General features: G+C 42.9%; 1 protein-coding gene across 2 annotated transcripts in view; it reads right to left on the reverse strand.

Annotated features, from left to right (window-relative positions):
- TTC29 (tetratricopeptide repeat domain 29) overlaps positions 1-20,352 on the reverse strand; it is a 110,232-nt gene that overhangs the window by 33,778 nt on the left and 56,102 nt on the right. For both annotated transcript variants that reach the window (XM_070757775.1, XM_070757774.1), the window contains exon 8: positions 7,232-7,323. In XM_070757775.1, the coding sequence (XP_070613876.1) occupies positions 7,232-7,323 (92 nt within the window). The remainder of the gene's footprint in view (positions 1-7,231; positions 7,324-20,352) is intronic.

Consider the following 20,352-nt stretch of genomic DNA (forward strand, 5'->3'; position numbering starts at 1 on the left):
TTGCTAACATGTTGTAAGACGCCCTGAGTCTAAGGAGAAGGGTGGCATAAAAATTGAATGAATGAATGAATGAATGAATGAATGAATAAATAAATAAATAAATAAATAAATAAAATTTCGTGTTTACTTCTAACGGAAATACAAATTTCTTTCTTTCTCAGTGAATATTATACTCAGGTAAATACAATTCATTAATTCAATTTTATACAAACCTGTTTTCAACGCAAGTGTAAAATAATTTAAACATAGATTTAGTAAAGTTTTACCACTTTTGTTAGTAAAGTTTTAGTTTTAAATATTAATTTTATTTATTCATAATGACATAAATGCTTCATTTATTTACACTGTACTTTTTTCTTAATTTTTTTAGTCCTCCTTTTCATTGTAAAAAAATTGTCAAATTGAAATTGAAATAATTTCCCAATCCAACCAATGTCTAAGAAAAACTTGAAAAAACAATATATTAAATCTATTTTAGTCATTGAACATCCTATTTTATCACTCGAGTTTACGTATAATAAATTGGAAGTTTATATGCACAAGTCAGTATTTCTCAAACATTTGGACCCAGGATGTTTCCATATTTTTGAACTATTGCATTTGCAATTATCCTAAAATATTGGAAGTGTGTGAGGAAGCTTGCAGGAGCTAAATAAAGACAGTAGAACTATATAATAAAATCCTAGTTCTTTACATAAAAAATCAGGAGGTCTTATGGGATGTTAGAATTATGAAATTCAGTTCAATTTGAGACGTTATATTCTAAAAAATGCAGTCTCTCTGTTGAAACAAAAATTGCATCGGCATATGGGCATCTGTTGTAATATCAAATCTAAATCTCCATAATTTAAAAGAAGTTTAATTTACACAAATATATACACTATGTACAATTATATTATTCTGTACCAACCTCATTTATTTCAATAGGACTTGTGCAGTGCTCCAAAATGAATCATTCATTTGCACAATTAAGTCTGAGGGTAAACAGGTATGAATTAAAAATAAAAGGAAGCAATAAAAGAGAGAAAATGGGGTAGTGATTTTCTTTGACAACTTAAATTGTCAAATAACAATTATCATTATATCAACTACCTTAAAAATTAATTCTGAGGAAGAATGCTCACAGCATGTTAACAGTAAATAAGAGAATTTTTTTTGTAGTTTTTGCAGCATAAAAGAACTGTAGTTATGCAGCGAAAAATTAACTCATGATTAAAGGCTCTGAGAAGTCTACAGGATCCCAAAGGAATCTGTCCAATGAGCCTCTACAAAGTTTATTGCTGAAGATTTGCACCGTTTCAGTCAGCTTTTTTCTGGGAGAATGATTAGTATTGTCTAATCCGCAAATGGTTGTCAATGATTCAATTATTACCAAAGCAAAGATTTGGCAGAACTGCCAACTCTAGCTTCCCTTTGTATTCCTGGGTATCATTGCTTCCTTCTTGCCAAATGGGAAGCAACCCTCAAAAAGATATGGCATGTATCCACTGAGGTGGAAAGCTTAGAACTAGAAAGCTTAGAACTACGACGCCTAAAACACGATTTAAGTATTGCCCACAAGATCATATGCTGCAACGTCCTACCGGTCAATGACTACTTCAGCTTCAACCGCAACAACACAAGAGCACGCAACAGATTCAAACTTAATATTAACCGCTCCAAACTTGACTGTAAAAAATATGACTTTAACAATCGAGTTGTCGAAGCCTGGAACTCATTACCGGACTCAATAGTGTCAACCCCTAACCCCCAACATTTCTCCCTTACACTATCCACGATTGACCTCTCCAGGTTCCTAAGAGGTCAGTAAGGGGCGTGCATAAGTGCACCAGTGTGCCTTTCGTCCCGTCCAATTGTCTTTCCTTTATCTCATATATCATATATATTTTCTTCCTTTTATATATCTTCTCTATTTTTACATATTATCTTTATATATATTACTTCATGTCTACAGTGATCCCTCGAGTTTCGCGATCTCGAGTTTCGCGAAACGCTATATCGCGAGTTTTCAACCCGGAAGTAAACTCCACCATCTGTGCATGCGTGCCCTTCCACGCATGCGTAGATGGTGGAGTTTCCCCGCCGGGCAGAGGCTTCCCTGGGTCTTCCCCCTCTTTCTCTATGTTGCTTCTTCCTCTCTCACACTCTCTTCCTCCCTCTCTCATCTCTTTCTTTCCTTCTCTCTCTTTCTCTATCTCTCCCCCTCTTGCTCTCGAGCGGCCGCCTAGCAGCTGATCTGCTCGGCAGCGCAGCAGCAACGAGGAGCCGAAGATTGGAGTTTCCCAGCCGCCCACGCAAAGGGGAAACCCCATCTTCGGCTCCTTGCGCTACGGAGCAGATCAGCTGCTAGGCGGCCGAAGGAACCTTCCCTGGGTCTTCCCCGCGGCCTCGGATCCTCGCTGATGCCCGCCCGCCGTTTGCCGCTCGCCTCGTTGGCTCGCCTCGTTCCCCCGCCTTGTTCACCCCCCCCCGCTCCATTCGCCCGCCTCGTTCACCCCCCCGCTCGCCTCGTTCGCCCCCCCGCTTGCCTCGTTCACCCCCCGCTCGCCTCGTTCGCCCCCCCCGCTTGCCTCGTTCACCCCCCGCTCGCCTCGTTCGCCCCCCCGCTTGCCTCGTTCACCCCCCCGCTCGCCTCGTTCGCCCCCCCGCTTGCCTCGTTCACCCCCCGCTCGCCTCGTTCGCCCCCCCGCTTGCCTCGTTCACCCGCCTCGTTCGCCCGCCTTGTTCACCCCCCGCTCGCCTCGTTCGCCCCCCCCGCTTGCCTCGTTCACCCCCCGCTCACCTCGTTCGCCCCCCCCGCTTGCCTCGTTCGCCCGCCTCGTTCGCCCGCCTCGTTCACCCCCCCCCCCACTCCATTCGCCCGCCTCGTTCACCCCCCGCTTGCCTCGTTCGCCCCCCCGCTTGCCTCGTTCACACCCCCGCTCACCTCGTTCGCCCCCCCGCTTGCCTCGTTCGCCCGCCTCGTTCACCCCCCCCCGCTCCATTCGCCCGCCTCGTTCACCCCCCGCTCGCCTCGTTCGCTCGCCCCGTTCACCTGCCGCTGTCGGGACACCCCCCCACCCCAGTACCTTTGAATCCCGCCGCTTCTGCTGGATACGGGCGATGGGGGGGGCGAGCTGCCACAGCCCTGGCTTCCGCGCCGCTGGTCCCACCCACCGCCCGTATCCAGCAGAAGCGGCGGGATTCAAAGTGCTGCGGTGGGGGGGGCTGTCGGGACAAGGAGCGAGGGGGCTGCGAAGGGGCGCACGCGGCAGAGCTCCGGCGGAGGAGAGGTGGCGGGGAGAAGCTCTCTCTCCCTCCCCCCCTCCCCCGGAAAAAAGAAAGCAGCCCCAGCCAAAGACGCCCAGCGAGAAAGAGGCCTCCGAGCCGGACTTGTTGCTTCTGCCTGCCAAGAGAGCCGGGCGTGGACAGCAGCCGAGAAAAGTCGGCGAGGAGGTCTCTTTCTCGCTGGGCGTCTTTGGCTGGGGCTGCTTTCTTTTTTCCGGGGGGGGGGAGGGAGAGAGAGCTTCTCCCCGCCACCTCTCCTCCGCCGGAGCTCTGCCGCGTGCGCCCCTTCGCAGCCCCCGTCTTCAATTCGCCGTCTCTGGCGGGGCGGAGCCTCCCACGCGCTCCCGAGGCCGGTGGTGAGATCCTTCATGCCCCTGCCGCCCGTCCCCGGCTTCTGGTATCTCTGTGGGGGGGGGGGGAGGCGGCTGCTTGAAAACCCCTGACCTCCATCGCCTCCCCCCCACGGCACAAGGCGAGCACACAGGCGGCGGGGACACAGGCGGCGGGGACTGCCCTGTCCCCCTGTCCCCCTGCGCAAAACTACGCAGCCCCAGATCGCTCGCTTCTCCAGCCAGCAAAGCCGACTGCCCGGCTTTGCTGGCTGATGCAGGAAAGGAAAGCGTCACATTTAAAAAGCACGCCGGCCTCGGGAGCGCGTGGGAGGCTCCGCCCCGCCAGAGACGGCGAATTGAAGACGGGGGCTGCGAAGGGGCGCACGCGGCAGAGCTCCGGCGGAGGAGAGGTGGCGGGGAGAAGCTCTCTCTCCCTCCCCCCCCCCGGAAAAAAGAAAGCAGCCCCAGCCAAAGACGCCCAGCGAGAAAGAGACCTCCTCGCCGACTTTTCTCGGCTGCTGTCCACGCCCGGCTCTCTTGGCAGGCAGAAGCAACAAGTCCGGCTCGGAGGCCTCTTTCTCGCTGGGCGTCTTTGGCTGGGGCTGCTTTCTTTTTTCCGGGGGAGGGGGGGAGGGAGAGAGAGCTTCTCCCCGCCACCTCTCCTCCGCCGGAGCTCTGCCGCGTGCGCCCCTTCGCAGCCCCCTCGCTCCTTGTCCCGACAGCCCCCCCCCACCGCAGCACTTTGAATCCCGCCGCTTCTGCTGGATACGGGCGGTGGGTGGGACCAGCGGCGCGGAAGCCAGGGCTGTGGCAGCTCGCCCCCCCCCATCGCCCGTATCCAGCAGAAGCGGCGGGATTCAAAGGTACTGGGGTGGGGGGGTGTCCCGACAGCGGCAGGTGAACGGGGCGAGCGAACGAGGCGAGCGGGGGGGTGAACGAGGCGGGCGAATGGAGCGGGGGGGGGTGAACGAGGCGGGTGCGAACGAGGCAAGCGGGGGGGCGAACGAGGTGAGCGGGGGGTGAACGAGGCAAGCGGGGGGGGCGAACGAGGCGAGCGGGGGGGGCGAACGAGGCGAGCGGGGGGTGAACGAGGCAAGCGGGGGGGCGAACGAGGCGAGCGGGGGGTGAACAAGGCAAGCGGGGGGGGCGAACGAGGCGAGCGGGGGGGTGAACGAGGCAAGCGGGGGGTGAACGAGGCGGGCGAATGGAGCGGGGGGGGGGTGAACGAGGCGGGCGAACGAGGCAAGCGGGGGGGGCGAACGAGGCGAGCGGGGGGGGCGAACGAGGCGAGCGGGGGGGTGAACAAGGCGGGCGAACGAGGCGGGCGAACGAGGCGAGCGGGGGGTGAACGAGGCGGGCGAATGGAGCGGGGGGGGTGAACGAGGCGGGCGAACGAGGCGGGGCGAACGAGGCAAGCGGGGGGGCGAACGAGGCGAGCGGGGGGTGAACGAGGCAAGCGGGGGGGGCGAACGAGGCGAGCGGGGGGGCGAACGAGGCGAGCGGGGGGGCGAACGAGGCAAGCGGGGGGGGCGAACGAGGCGAGCGGGGGGTGAACGAGGCAAGCGGGGGGGGCGAACGAGGCGAGCGGGGGGTGAACGAGGCAAGCGGGGGGGCGAACGAGGCGAGCGGGGGGGTGAACGAGGCAAGCGGGGGGGCGAACGAGGCGAGCGGGGGGTGAACGAGGCGGGCGAATGGAGCGGGGGGGGGGTGAACAAGGCGGGGGAACGAGGCGAGCCAACGAGGCGAGCGGCAAACGGCGGGCGGGCATCAGCGAGGATCCGAGGCCGCGGGGAAGACCCAGGGAAGGTTCCTTCGGCCGCCTAGCAGCTGATCTGCTCCGTAGCGCAAGGAGCCGAAGATGGGGTTTCCCCTTTGCGTGGGCGGCTGGGAAACTCCAATCTTCGGCTCCTCGCTGCTGCTGCGCTACCGAGCAGATCAGCTGCTAGGCGGCCGAAGGAACCTTCCCAGGGTCTTCCCCACCTCCCACACGCAAACCCCACCATCTGCATGAAAAAAAATGGCGCGCATGCGCAAATGATGTTTTTACTTCCGCGCCGCTACTTCGCGAAAAATCGATTATCGCGAGGGGTCCTGGAACGGAACCCTCGCGATAATCGAGGGACCACTGTATTCTCTTCCATATGTATTGTGTATTGGACAAATGAATAAAATCAATCAATCAATCAATCAATCAATCAATGTGGAAAAAGCACTTAATACATTGATTTTCTGTTTTTCACATAAAGAGAAAGCCTATCATTGATGCTGTTGTTAAAGATCATGGCCTAATAGCCGGATTTCATATTTCTAAATTTAGACACCAATAATAGATTGCTAATCTCCCTTCTCACCAAGTGTCTGTGCTTTGACCATTTAATATCACTCCTCCACCTCACTGAAGACAATTTGTTTATCTGTGGGCTAAACCCATATTGCTTATCACAGTGATTTTCAACCTTTTTTGAGCCACGGCACATTTTTTACATTTACAAAATCCTGGGGCACACCACCAACCAAAATGACACAAAATGACACTAACACAGTACATATTATACATGTAGTTAACAATATCTATATACACCATCAGGATAGACATAACCAGCTGAGGCTGAGGCTTCATCTAGTGGTGGCAACACTGACCTCCAGTCCTAGCCAGGATTAGAAATCGGGACCATGAGGTGGACTAGCAGCTTCAACTACTCGCCGTGGCCACACAATGACAGGTGCGCGGCAGCCCAGGCGGGTGTGGATAAGAGGCAGCCTGCTAGTGGTTCATCGCTAGTGGTTGGGATGAATTCTAGAAGATGATTGGTCAGTGAGCATTCCCTGTGCCTCCATTCTCCCTGTCGCTGATAGCTGGAGGGATTGTGATGGGAATGTTTATGTTCAAATGGAGGTGGCTGGCGGCAGGCCATAGTTTGGGGACCCATGTTTAATTTCCCCATGGCATACCTGACCATGTCTCACGGCACACTAGTGTGCCGCAGCACACTGGTTGAAAAACACTGGCTTATCAGAGTACTATAATCTGTAAATCCAGTGTAGGCATTTCTTAACTAAAAGCCTACATTTAAACTGCTATATAGCTGGAAACATCTTGGAAATTCAAGAAATTACTATGCTTGCGTACAGATTTTGAGGCTTCCTAGCTTTATTTTTAGTTCCATGAATAACATAAAACTGTTTTTTTAACTTGAAAAAATAAGTTAGAATACTAAAGTCTAAGGAAATATTATATGATAGCATTTTCATTGAAGCATGTTTTTTTATTGTTGTAACTCGCCCGAGTCCTACGATATTGGGTGGTATAGAAGTTGAATAAATTAAAAAATTAAATTAAATTAAATTAAATTTTAAAATTGTTTAACCTGCAAGTTTTGGCAAGATATTCTGTTTTTCACTTGCTGGCTTAAGCTTTTTGAGTGCCCCAAATGATGTAACTTTCAATTCTCTTTAATATTGCAAAATAATAATATGTATTAAAAAATCATAAGGTATCTTAATTTTATATACTAACAATTAAGATGTCTAAACGAAATATAGCCTGCCAGTCATACAAAACAAGAATGTCTTACAATTTCCAAAGCTGAATTAAATTAAAACGATAGCAAGACAAGAATAAGTCAACCTACCTTAAAAGGACCCGAGCTAATGTTTGATATGCTCTCCCTAGGCTAACATAATCTTCCAGTTCTTTGGATATTTTTAGACAAATATTTAACTTCTGGAAAAGAAAAGAAGATAAAAACAGTTACTTCTGCCTTGATGTCACACTCTGATACATATAGCTTGATTGTTAATATGTTTAAGGATTTTATTATATTGGTTTTACTTCAGTTCTTATAAGCATCATGCATACACATGCTAAATAGCCTATAGCAGTGATGGCGAACCTTTATTTCCTCAGGTGCCGAAAGAGTGTGGGTGGGTGCTATCATGCATGTGTGAGTGCCCACACCCATAAATCAATGCCTGGGGAGGGTGAAAACAGCTCCCCCCTGGAGGCCTTCTGGAGGCTGGAAATGACGTGTTTTTCAACTTCTGGTGGGCCCAGTAGGCTTGTGTTTCACCCTCCCCAGGCTCCAAAGGCTTCCCTGGAGCCAGGGGAAGGTAGAAACACTTCCCCTATCCCTCGGGAAGCTCTCTGGAAGCCAAAAATGCCCTTACGGAGCCTCTGTACGAGCCAAAAATAAGCTGGCTGGCACACACATGCACATTGGAGCTCAGCTAGGACAGTGGCTCGTGTGCCAGCAGATATGGCTCTGCGTGCCACCTCTGTTTTCAAATTATGTTTTCAATATGTCCAAAATAACCAGCTGCAATACATTGTACATAATTGAAAGAAAAATAGTATTGAAAACAAGTTGTTCTACCCAGATATCCTACATATACTTCTTTACATTAGTGTTCTGTTAATTTTGGAATCAGTCAATTAGTAACAGCTCTTCTATAAGCAAAGTTGTAGTGAACCACATTATCTTAATTTAACTAAAACACTGCCATCATCTCTGTGGCCTACTTTTTAAAATCATGCATTTGAATGAGCATTAGCAAAATGCGTATATATAATGACATTTCAATTTTTCTTCTCCTTCTCATGGTACTTTGATCCAATCTATTACACAAGTCTCCAAAGACTATCTCTGGAAATCCTTTTTTGCAAATTTTTAATAAAAGATTAGTGAATGTCAGTTTCCAAGTTTAATGGGGAATAGGAGATTAAAAAGACTGCAGTAAGAAATCTGGGCAAACTTTAAAGCCTGGCTGATTGAACAGGTATACTCTGTGTTAACCACAAGCATTCTCAGTCGAAGTAAACTCAATTAGATAAAGTGGATAAATCATTCAGATATTTCTATAAACACTGCTGAAATGGATTTCAATCAGGTCACTTGGAATAATATTTGCAACTTTCACTGTAATCTTATATGGTTGGATTTGCAGAACATGTGAAGTCATATTATAGTTTGTTTTGTTTTATATTCACATGCCCTCAAGTTATGCATGGTATATTTGTCTGTATGTTTGGTTTTTAATAAGGGTTTCTTCGTTATTTTAAATATTAGATTTGTCATATGCTGTTTTATTATTGTTGTTAGCCGCCCTGAGTCTACGGAGAGGGGCGGCATACAAATCTAATAAATAAATAAATAAATAAATAAAATAAACATGAAGACTTTGTTTAGTTTCTCATTTACAGCTACACTACTTATAGCATAAATACTATTTATTTATTTAATAAATAAGCCATAGTTTAAAATAATATACACATCCCGTCTGCTTAGTGGGATTCATATTAATATATAACATGGTCAGTTTGAACCACTCAACCAACAGAAAGATATTAATTTCTCAAAATATAAATAAGAATTAGAAATATTTCAACATACTCTTCTGGATCTCAAAGTTCATCAGATTGATTCATACCTCCCAACATATATGTAGAGTGACATTTTGTTTGATATTTTTGGCCTTTAAGAAAATTAAGTGTTTACCACACCTATTTATATTATAGACAGACAGACAGATATAAATATAAATATAAATATGATATGATATGCACAGAAGGAAAAGGGGGGAACATGATCGAAACATTTAAATATGTTAAAGGGTTAAATAAGGTTCAGGAGGGAAGTGTTTTTAATAGGAAAGTGAACACAAGAACAAGGGGACACAATCTGAAGTTAGTTGGGGGAAAGATCAAAAGCAACATGAGAAAATATTATTTTACAGAAAGAGTAGTAGATCCTTGGAACAAACTTCCAGCAGACGTGGTAGGTAAATCCACAGTAACTGAATTTAAACATGCCTGGGATAAACATATATCCATTGTAAGATAAAATACAAAAAATAGTATAAAGGCAGAGTAGATGGACCATGAGGTCTTTTTCTGCCGTCAGTCTTCTATGTTTCTAATACTCGATAAGCAGATTGTTTTTTCTAATATCTAACCAAAGATTACTATAGTAACTGTAGGTCAGCTTTATTAAAAAATACATATAAAATTGATGTCTCAAAATAGTCTAATCTGCTGATAGTAAAACCTTAATTGTGAATGATTATTGCATTTGCATAGAAATCTAAATAAATAAATAAAATAAAATAAATAAATAATTTAGTCCAGAATTTAGGGCAGTACAGCAATTATATTAATAAATGAATAAATAAATAAGTGCTGTGACTGAAGTATCTAATAATCTTTGAAACATTCATTTATTATACAGCTTCTTCTAACCTTACTGTTTTACTGTTCCTAAGGCCTATCATATTAAACTGACCTGGTAACACTGAGTTATTGTATGGTATTTGATGCCCATTAAAATTAATACATGTAGTCTTCAAATTACAACAACAATTGAGCCCAAAATTTATGTTTCTAAGTAAGACAGTTGTTAAATGACTATTTTATGACTATTCTTGCTGTGGTTGTTAAGTGAATCACTGTAGTTATTAACACAGCTAGTGAATCTTGCTTCCCCATCAACTTTGCTTGTAAGAAGGACGCAAAAGATGACCAAATACTCTGGGACATTGAAACCGTCATAAATATGAGTTAGTTGCCAACTGTCAATTTTGATCATGTGACCCTGGAGATGCCACAATGCTGACATATCAGCTCCATGACATAACACGAGGAGAAGGGGGTCATTGCTTTGCTCCCAGTAGAATCTGCCGACGAAGTCTCATCTGACCAAGGAAGCGTGAGTGACAGGGAAAAGGGGAGTTTGGCAGACAGCCGAGGAGGAGATCAATCATCTGTATCATCCTTGGATTCTGAACAAGAATTAATGACACATCCACGCATGCGTAGAGTGATGCATAGGAGACAACAACTGAAGGATTATTACAAGAGAAAATGAGGCCACCTGTGGTTGGGTGGGGCTGCTGTAATTAGTGCTACAGATAAAAGTGCAGCCTGGTGTTTTAGCCTCATGGCAGTTTATCTGATTCATTGTTTCGTCAAGATTGTGGTTTTTGCTCTTCAGGATTGTGTGGGTGGACTCTCTGGACTTTAGAATTGGACTCAATTTCCCAGTTATTGGGTGAGCAATTGGACTGCATTTAACCTGTGCCCTGTGTGTCCCAGAAAATCCCTTTGACATTTAAAAAGGGAGCTGTTTCTGTTTTTCTGTTTATAAAAACTTTTGGGTTTTCCTTTTATCCCATAGTGTGTCTTCCTGGACTAATTACCCTGTAATTACGGGCGGTTGAGACACGCCGGCAGAACAGACACCACCATCTTTTTAAAAAAAATTCTAATTTTTTAAATTTCTGCCAAATTTCTGGTACTGCGCATGCATCACCATTTGGTTTTTGCCATTTAAAAAAAAATTGGGGCCCTTTTTGCCCTACGTATGCGCATGTGCGCCCACACAGCACAGCCAAGCGGCATGGGAAGAAGCAAAACACAGCGAAGTTACAAACCCACCCCTACTATGCACCATCTTTTATATTACTGTCTGCTAAAACCAACTCAAAAGTATTAAAATGCACACAATATTTTGATTTTTCCCCCTAAATCTGTAATAAAAATATTTTTAATGAAGTCAAATGTTCTTGTGCAGTAATCACTATTCATATTTAAATTATTTGATTTCACTATAAGTATAATAATTATTCCTGAGTTAATATTGTAGAATGCATACATTTTTTCCTTTCTAATCTTATTATTCTTTTCCCTTAAATCATTCCTCCTCTTAGGATGACCTTTGCAAGAATGTGTCAGGATATTTTGAAATAACAGAATTATCCTTGCAATAATAGACTTATCTTTGCAAGGCAATAGGGAAGAGATTTTGTACAAAGGGCAGCCACATTCCCACATTGTATTTGCAAAAATATTTTTCAGATGGTTAGTTTTGCTGGTGAAAATATGAGGCAAGAGAATTATGTTATCTAGAATGTGGCCTCTCTCTGTGGAATATATATATATATATTGGCTCTAATATAATAAATATCAACTTCCATCTGATTAAGAATATGCCAGGTGAAAAATGGATGCTTATATTATCAATCAAATCTCAGCATTCTATTTTAAGTAATATATTGTCAATATGATTTTCCCCCATTGTAATAGTAAATTATTTAATTTTACACAGTTAATGGAAGTCTGTGGATTAAAATAAAATGAATTCAAGTCCATATACATAAATGTCAGGTAATCTATCTTCTAGAATGAAAGCTACAGTGGAAATATACTACTAGTGAAGAAATTATAGCAAATATTAAAACAGAACATTCCAATTGAATAAAATAAAATAAAAATCTATAGTACAGACAAAGGTGATAGAAAAAGCACTGAAAAAATATTTGGAATACTCTAATCCAATAGTAGGTCTAAATTATATTTATGTTATCTTAGCATTAAATATGTACAGTGATACCTCGTCTTACAAACGCCTCGTCATACAAACTTTTCGAGATACAAACCCAGGGTTTAAGATTTTTTTGCCTCTTCTTACAAACTATTTTCACATTACAAACCCACCGCCACCGCTGGGATGCCCCGCCTCTGGACTTCCGTTGCCAGCAAAGCACCCATTTTTGTGCTGCTGGGATTCTCCTGAGGCTCCCCTCCATGGGAAACCCCACCTCCGGACTTCCATGTATGTGTGATGCTGCAGGGGAATCCCCGCAAAAATGGGCACTTTGCTGGCAACGGAAGTCTGGAGGTGGGGTTTCCCAGGGAGGGGAGCCTCAGCGAAATCGCAGCATCGCAAAAGCACAGAGGTCCGGAGGTGGGGTTTTGAGGACTTCGGTGTTTTTGCGATGCTGCGATTTCACTGATGCTCCCTTCGCTGGGAAACCCCACCTCCGGACTTCCGTTGCCAGCGAAGCACTCTTTTTTGCGATGCTGGGATTCCCCTGCTGGGATTCTCCTGCAGCATCGCAAAAACACAGAAGTCCAGAGGTGGGGTTTCCCATGGAGGGGAGCCTCAGGGGAATCCCAGCAGCGCAAAAACAGGCACTTCGACTGGTAAAAGGTGTGGATTTTGGGCTTGCACGCATTAATCGCTTTTCCATTGATTCCTATGGGAAACATTGTTTTGTCTTACAAACTTTTCACCTTAAGAACCTCGTCCCGGAACCAATTAAGTTTGTAAGACAAGGTATCACTGTATTTCCAGAGGTTAGATTTCAAAATGGAGGTCAGCTTCAACCCAACAGTGGAGATATGGGCTTTGTCTTACAGATAACATAGGATAACATTCTTTTTTTATCAATATCCATAAATCTGTCTGTATCATCTTTGACCTTGAATTTCCCTTCTGTTATATAAAAACCAATGTAAAAATTGCCAGCTGCAATCCACTCTCTCTCTCTCGCACACACACATACACACAAACACTGTATGCTATTTGTCTTCTACTTTAAAATATGTTTTCATGACATCTTTATGAATGCCTATTTTTGACTATTTTGAAAATAGTTTCTAAAATAGTTTTCAACTCTCTCTCATACTACGTATGACCTGAAGTAATATGTAATAATGGTTAGCAGTCCTTTCCTCAAATTTTTGAGTAATCTTGTGGTTATAGTTCTGAAATTTAATTATACATTATGGAAAGAAGTACTATTTTGATCATAAGAACATAAGAAGAGCTATGCAGAATCAGGCCAAAGCCCATCGAGTCCAGCATTCTGTGTCTCACAGTGACCCACCAATTGTAAATGGGGATCTTGAGCAGAAAGAGAAGGCAAAACCCTCCCTTTCCCTTGACCCCCAACAAATGGTACTCAAGGGAATCCTGCCTGCTTCAACCAACACAGAGGCGGCACATGGACATCCATTTCAATAACCGCCGATATACTTGGCATCCATGAATCCTGCCTTGAAGCTAACAAGGCTGACAGCTGTCACGACCTGTTCTGGAAGTGAATTCCATAAACCAACGACCCTCTGGGTGAAGAAATATTTCCCTTTATTTGTCCTCACTTTCTTACCTATGAGCTTTAGGGAATGTCCCCTCGTCCTAGTACTGTGTGATAGAGAAAATATTTTTTCTCTATCCACTTTTTCTATCCCATGCGTGATTTTATACACTTCGATCAAGTCACCCCTTAAACACCGTCTTTCAAGGCTGAAGAGACCAAGGTGTTGCAACCTGGTTTCATAAGGGAGATGCTCCATTTCCTTTATCATATCTGTCGCCCTTTTTTGCACCTTTTCCACTATTTATCTTCATTTGCTCATCCCTAGTTCTAATATGCAATACATAGATATAGAATTCCTATTTCTTTCATACACATTGATTATTTATTGATTTTATTTTTATTTATTTATTTTGTCCAATGCAAATTGAAAGTTAAGGAGAATAAAAACGTGTAGTAGTAAATATCAAGGAAGGGACAGAAGAAGAGATATGAGAATAGAATACATCAATGAAGAGTAGAGGAAAGATATATGGATGGGAGAAAAGATATATAAAATATAGGAGAGACAATTGGACAGGGGACGGAAGGCACACTAGTGCACTTATGCTCGCCCCTTACTGACCTCTAAGGAATCTGGAGAAGTCAACCGTGGAAAGTCTAAGGGAAAAAGGTTGGGGGTTGACACCACGGAGTCTGGTAATGAGTTCCACGCTTCAACAACTCGATTGCTAAAGTCATATTTTTTACAGTCAAGTTTGGAGCGGTTGATATTAAGTTTGAACCTGTTGCGTGCTCTTGTGTTATTGCGGTTGAAGGTGAAGTAGTTGTTGACAGGCAGGATGTTGCAGCATATGATCTTGTGGGCAATATTTAGATCATGTTTAAGGCGTCGTAGTTCTAAGCTTTCTAGACCCAGGATTGTAAGTCTAGTTTCGTAGGGTATTCTGTTTCGAGTGGTGGAGTGAAGGGCTCTTCTGGTGAAGTATCGTTGGACCTTTTCTAGGGTGTTGATGTCCGAAATTCGGTGTGGGTTCCAGACAGGTGAGCTGTATTCGAGGATGGGTCTGGCGAAAGTTTTGTAAGCTCTGGTGAGTAGTGTGAGATTGCCGGAGCAGAAGCTACGTAGGGTCAGGTTGACAATTTTAGAAGCCTTTTTGGCGATATTGTTGCAGTGGGCTTTGGCATTTAGGTCATTTGATATTAGTATTCCAAGGTCTTTTACTGCGTGGGGGTTGTTTGTCAGATTTTGTTTATATAGTTTGTTCAAACTTTTGTTACATGCACAGAGATTAAAACATCCTTGACAGATGGGGCATATAGCGTCTGTAGAGAACATCTGTTTGAATGTAGATCACATATCTACTTCTCCCAATATGCTTTCCTTTATTTTTGGCTAACATTCTTTCACTCTTTTAAATTTTATTGCATCCTTTTAGAAGCGGAGTAGCCAAATCTATATAAGGTGTTCCATATTTGACCACATCATTATTTGTGACATTTTCGATTGTTAGCATGGAATTCATCTTTTTCACAGCAGCCTGAACAGAAACTGACATTTTTATCAATCTATTCACAATCTGGGATTTCTTTCCTGGTCAGTCACTCCTAATTAAGATCTCGGGCCTAAAATTTTGCCTCAGTATTTATAACTTTATATCAGCTGTTTATACTTGCTTAAATAATTTTAAAATAATTGTACTGTCTTGGAAAGGCAAAGTATACATACATATAGATACATACCCAAATAATTACATTACATATCACATATCATCCACCCTCTTTTGCCTGTGCACAGAAAATTACACTAGGAATTTTTCCAATTTCATATCCAAACTAAATTAAAAAATGAGATTTAGATTTTTTACTATAAGAATTTCCACAGCACTATATAAACACCAACGTTTTTTATATTGATGCTTTTGACATTATGATGCTCAGTGGTTTGACAATCTGTCAAACATTTTTATTTTATTTGGAAAATTATGATTAAATACAAATTCCAATTTTTTTATGAAAACAAAAGAAAAGACAAAATTCTAGAAAATAAAAATGTGTTTATAAAGCACATAGATTATCTCTCCCTAGTTGAATATTGATAAATATATTAGAACAATATCGGTTTCAATCCCTTGCGAAGCAAATTTATACACTTCTACCTCTATTTGCAACCAATTTGACCTATCATTTATCTATCATATAGTAGTTACCAGGTGAATTATTAGCAAACGTAAAGTTCTCTGTTAACAATTGTATTATTGTATTAACTCTTAGAAAGTCTACAACAGCTTAATGCTTTCCAGGCTTGATGTGTCCAGAACCAATAACCCTCTTTTGATTCTTAACAATAACACTTCTCCTTAAGATTTTGGTTGAAAACTTTCACAATTGTATCTTATTCCCCCAAATCATAAACAGCTATTGTTGATCAATTTTTACCAAAAAAGTCAAGTCCAAATTGTTTTTCGATTAGATACAGTAAGTCCATTCCCACACCACCATGAATCTTCTTAAGAAAGTTCACTTCATCACTTATCAATTCTGTTAACTCCAAATCTGTAGAGTTCACATATCCTTCATCCATCTCCCACAAACCCACAGTTTCAAAAACAAATTTATCATCTTGGTTTAGCTACAGTTGCTTGTATCTGGCTATCTTCTTTATGTTTATTATTACTTGTTGCCTTGTTACTTTGTCAATTTTTTTACTGAAGACAATGAATTTGCAATGTGTTGTAGATACATTCTCTACCTTGACTTATTTATAAAACTAATTTAAAAAAGGATAACAAACATTTGTTTAGTTATCTAAGAAAACATAACTAATTATGGCTGCTCAGAGTTGCTTAAAATGGGAGGTCACATAAATCTTTTAAATAAATAAAAATATTTTTTTAAATTAACTATAGCGTTTCAACTACTGTAGAATGTATTAAGTGAAACATTATTGGGTGCATATTGTTCAATATATTTGGAATATTTGAAAGTATATAAAATAGTTTTATGCCATACTTTAGTTAGCTTAGGCACTATTTTTTGGAGAAGGATCTAATGCACAGTAACATTTGAATCAAATATTAATTTAAATTAAAAGAAAAAACAGGTACAAATAGAATCAGATCTTTAGTTTGCAGATGTAGAAAGGGCATGTTTTTAACTATTGGTATCTGGAAAATTTAAAATTTAGGTATATATTGTATATGATAAATAAAATATGACATCCTTGCATCTGTCTAATTTACCAACAGATGTCATAAAATAAAATAGACATGAAATAAATGTATGTAAAACATCTCTCTATCCACAGCACACTAAGCTGCAAAAATGTAACCCGTTTGTAATATAGTACAATATGGGTCAAGGTCACACTGTGAAACCAGTGATTTAATGAAATTATAACCCTTGATCTAACCACTCTTAAACCAATATTAAGCCCTATACTACACAAGCTTTACCTAAGGAGAGAATTAAGTGTTAAGTTTATTAAGAGGCTATTAATACAATGAAATGAAGTCATGTGGAAAGATATGCACCCTCTCAAAGCAAGGATGTTTTATAGATGCATTCACAACTCTACTCTCTGATTAATCATTTACAAAGATATAAAGATATGCACTTCCTAGAATATGCGGTATATATTAATGTGACATACATGATGTTTCTCTGTGTGCTGATCTCAATTAAAAAAAATGTTCCAGAACAGATAGGCAGGTATTAATACCATCTCAGAATGTTAAAAAATAGAATCTTTTTGTTTGTGAGTTTTTAGTTATGGAATTGTTGACAGTCTAGAATTTTAAAGTCTAATATTCTATTCATGATAAGTAGCACATCTTTTTTTCTGAAAGAGCAACGTTAGCTAGTAACTCCTGTACTAATAAGGAGACTGAAACGTTCCACTATTAAAACTAGTGGTTAGTTGAATTTTTGTAACTGTCGAAACTTCTTGTGAGTTCTCGCAGTTTTGGCTGAAAAAAAATGTTTGAAATTTAAAATTGAGACAGAACTTGGGATGCTCATATAAACTTGGCATTTTTTGGTTGAACTGTAATCAATTCAAACCAGTTTCGTGCAACTTTTTAGTCTCAGTATTTTGTTACAAACTCAAAATTAATTTCCATTTTGTGCATTCATACTTCAGGTCATTTTATCACTTCGGATTCTGCTGTCATTTTGTTACATACCTTTTCACTCCCCCAAAGAGGATCAAAAACTAGGTTAGATTAGATTAGATTAGATTTATTGGATTTATATGCCGCCCCTCTCCCCAGACTCGGGGCGGCTCACAACAATAGCAAAAAACAGTACATAGTGACAAATCCAATGCCCACCAATCCAATTACAATTTTAAGTTAAGAAATTCATAAAACAATCCCAATATATATAAAAAACAAGCACACAATCAATCAAACAGAAGAACAACATGGGCAAGGGGGAGATGTTTTAATTCCCCCAGGAGTTTACGAAAGGCAAGGAGGGTGGGGGCAATCCTAATCTCAGGGGGGAGCTGGTTCCAGAGGGTCGGAGCCACCACAGAGAAGGCTCTTCCCCTAGGTCCCGCCAGACGACATTGTTTAGTCGACGGGACCCGAAGAAGGCCGACTCTGTGGGACATAACCGGTCGCTGGGATTCATGCGGCAGAAGGCGGTCCCGGAGATATTCTGGTCCGGTGCCATGAAGGGCTTTATAGGTCATAACCAACAATTTCAATTGTGACCGGAAACTGATCGGCAACCAATGCAGACTGCGGAGTGTTGGAGTAATATGGGCATACTTAGAGAAGCCCATAATTGCTCTCGCAGCTGCATTGCTCTCGCAGCTGAGGGTTACACTGAATGTCGCATCAGACTTATCCAGGGGGAAGGGGGGGGAGTTGGCGCGACGGCCAGTAATAGCCCTAATTGGTGTCAACAGACAGCTGATTGGCGGTATTCCAGGAGATTGATCCAACCGCCAATCAGAAAGGAAGAACAAAGAGGGAGATAGCCAAGATACAGTACTTCTCTCGCCTATTGGAATCGGCAGAACAGACGTGGTCGAAATGGCAGATTCACTGGAGAAAACGCAAGGCTTAATTTCTAGTGCCTAGGTTCGTTGTTAGTGTGTGCCAATCAGCCTCTGTTGGCAGCAACACGGAGGAGCAGTGGGGTAGGGAAACACCTCCGAAGTGGAGAAGAAAAGCAGGCCAGCCTCAAAGGCCAAACACTAAACTGCAATGAGAGGCTTTTGGGGAATGCTCCCCATCTGTCTGGCAGCATCAGTGAACATGCTGAGATTAGGAATTCCGGGTCGGGTGTCTTCAGAGCTGATGGCAGTCACCTTTATGAAGATGAGAATGACATTTTCTTGGGGACCTGCAGAGATGCCTGCGTGAGCTAGTGCAGGCTGTGGGTGGAATCGGGAGGACAAGATAGAGATCTGACCCCCATCTGTGGCAGGTAAGGGGTGGAAATGGGCAGCAGTAGCAACTCCTTAAGGGCATCTTTTGGAAGATGATAGGTGGCCACATCAGAAGTATATATAGATGCCAAATAGCATGGGAGATAAGATGGAACTTTTGGCAGCATTTGCCAAGAGATCAAGCTGAAGTCTCAATTAAGTGCTTAAATCTCCTTTTGGAAAGTCTCCAGATAGATAATAGTGAAATGACTGCATTTCAGGCATGATACATGGAACACAAGATCCTAAATCACATCTAACAAGGCAGCCTAACATGAACTCTGGGCAAGAACTGCCTGAGCAAATGGAGGAGGGATGCCCCTGGGACTCACCTACCCCAATACCTGGGCGGGGATTGGATGGTGAGTTCTCCTACATGCTTTGGGGGCATGGCCTAGAGCAAGGCAAGGGAACGGTCCCCCCCCCACTCAGCAAGGAGCTAAACCCATAGCTGCCCACAAAGGTTTTCTGATAGGAATTTCCACCCTGTTTTCTTATTGGCCTCTGCAGGTCCTGGTTATTTGTTGATAATCAGTTAAAGTTGATTTATCATTTAATAAAGGGACCCATTAATCCAAGTTCTTTGGTGTCCGTGTTCTTATTTTGCATTCGACGCAATCTGCAGTCGACAGAAGTACGGTTAGTCGCTGGGCACAGAGGGTGAGGCCATTAGAAGATGGTTCGGCAGACCTCCACAGTGCAGAAATTGCTTCGTGACCAGAACAAGGAGTGGTACCGACAGGGTATACACGCCCTTGTGTCTCGCTGGAGGAAGGCCATAGAATGGGAGGGAGATTACGTGGAAAAATAGGTAGTGTACAAGAAACACCATTCTTTCTTGTGTGTAAGTTTCATTGTGTTCAATAAATAATTGCGGTGGTGCGTTACGTTCTGGGCGACCCTCATATGTATGCTGAGAGCTAATGCGGCAGAGACAAATTCCTTGTGGGTCCAATCACACCTGGCTAATAAAGAATTCTGTTCTGTTCCATTTAATTCTGCTCCACTCTGTTCCATTCCTATGAAAGACCTGAAGGGCTACTTCTTGTTCTGGACGGCTTGGTATAAGATAGTGATTCCAATGTACAGTGTTCCCTCAATTTCCGCGGGGGATGCGTTCCGAGACCACCCGCAAAAGTCGAATTTCCGCGAAGTAGAGATGCGGAAGTAAATACACCATTTTTGGCTATGGACAGTATCACAATCCATCCCTTAACACTTTAATCCCCTAAATTACCATTTCCCATTCCCTTAACAACCATTTACTCACCATTATTACTGGTACTCACCATTGAATAAGACACTTAGTGATCCTGATATTTATAAACATAATTATTTATTAACAATAATTATTTTTTTTGTCATTTATTTGCAAAAATTATTAGTTTGGCGATGACGTATGATGTCATCGGATGGGAAAAACCATGGTATAGGAAAAAA

The sequence above is a fragment of the Erythrolamprus reginae genome, chromosome 7 (assembly GCF_031021105.1).
Source record: "Erythrolamprus reginae isolate rEryReg1 chromosome 7, rEryReg1.hap1, whole genome shotgun sequence".
Classification (NCBI taxonomy): Eukaryota; Metazoa; Chordata; class Lepidosauria; order Squamata; family Dipsadidae; genus Erythrolamprus; species Erythrolamprus reginae.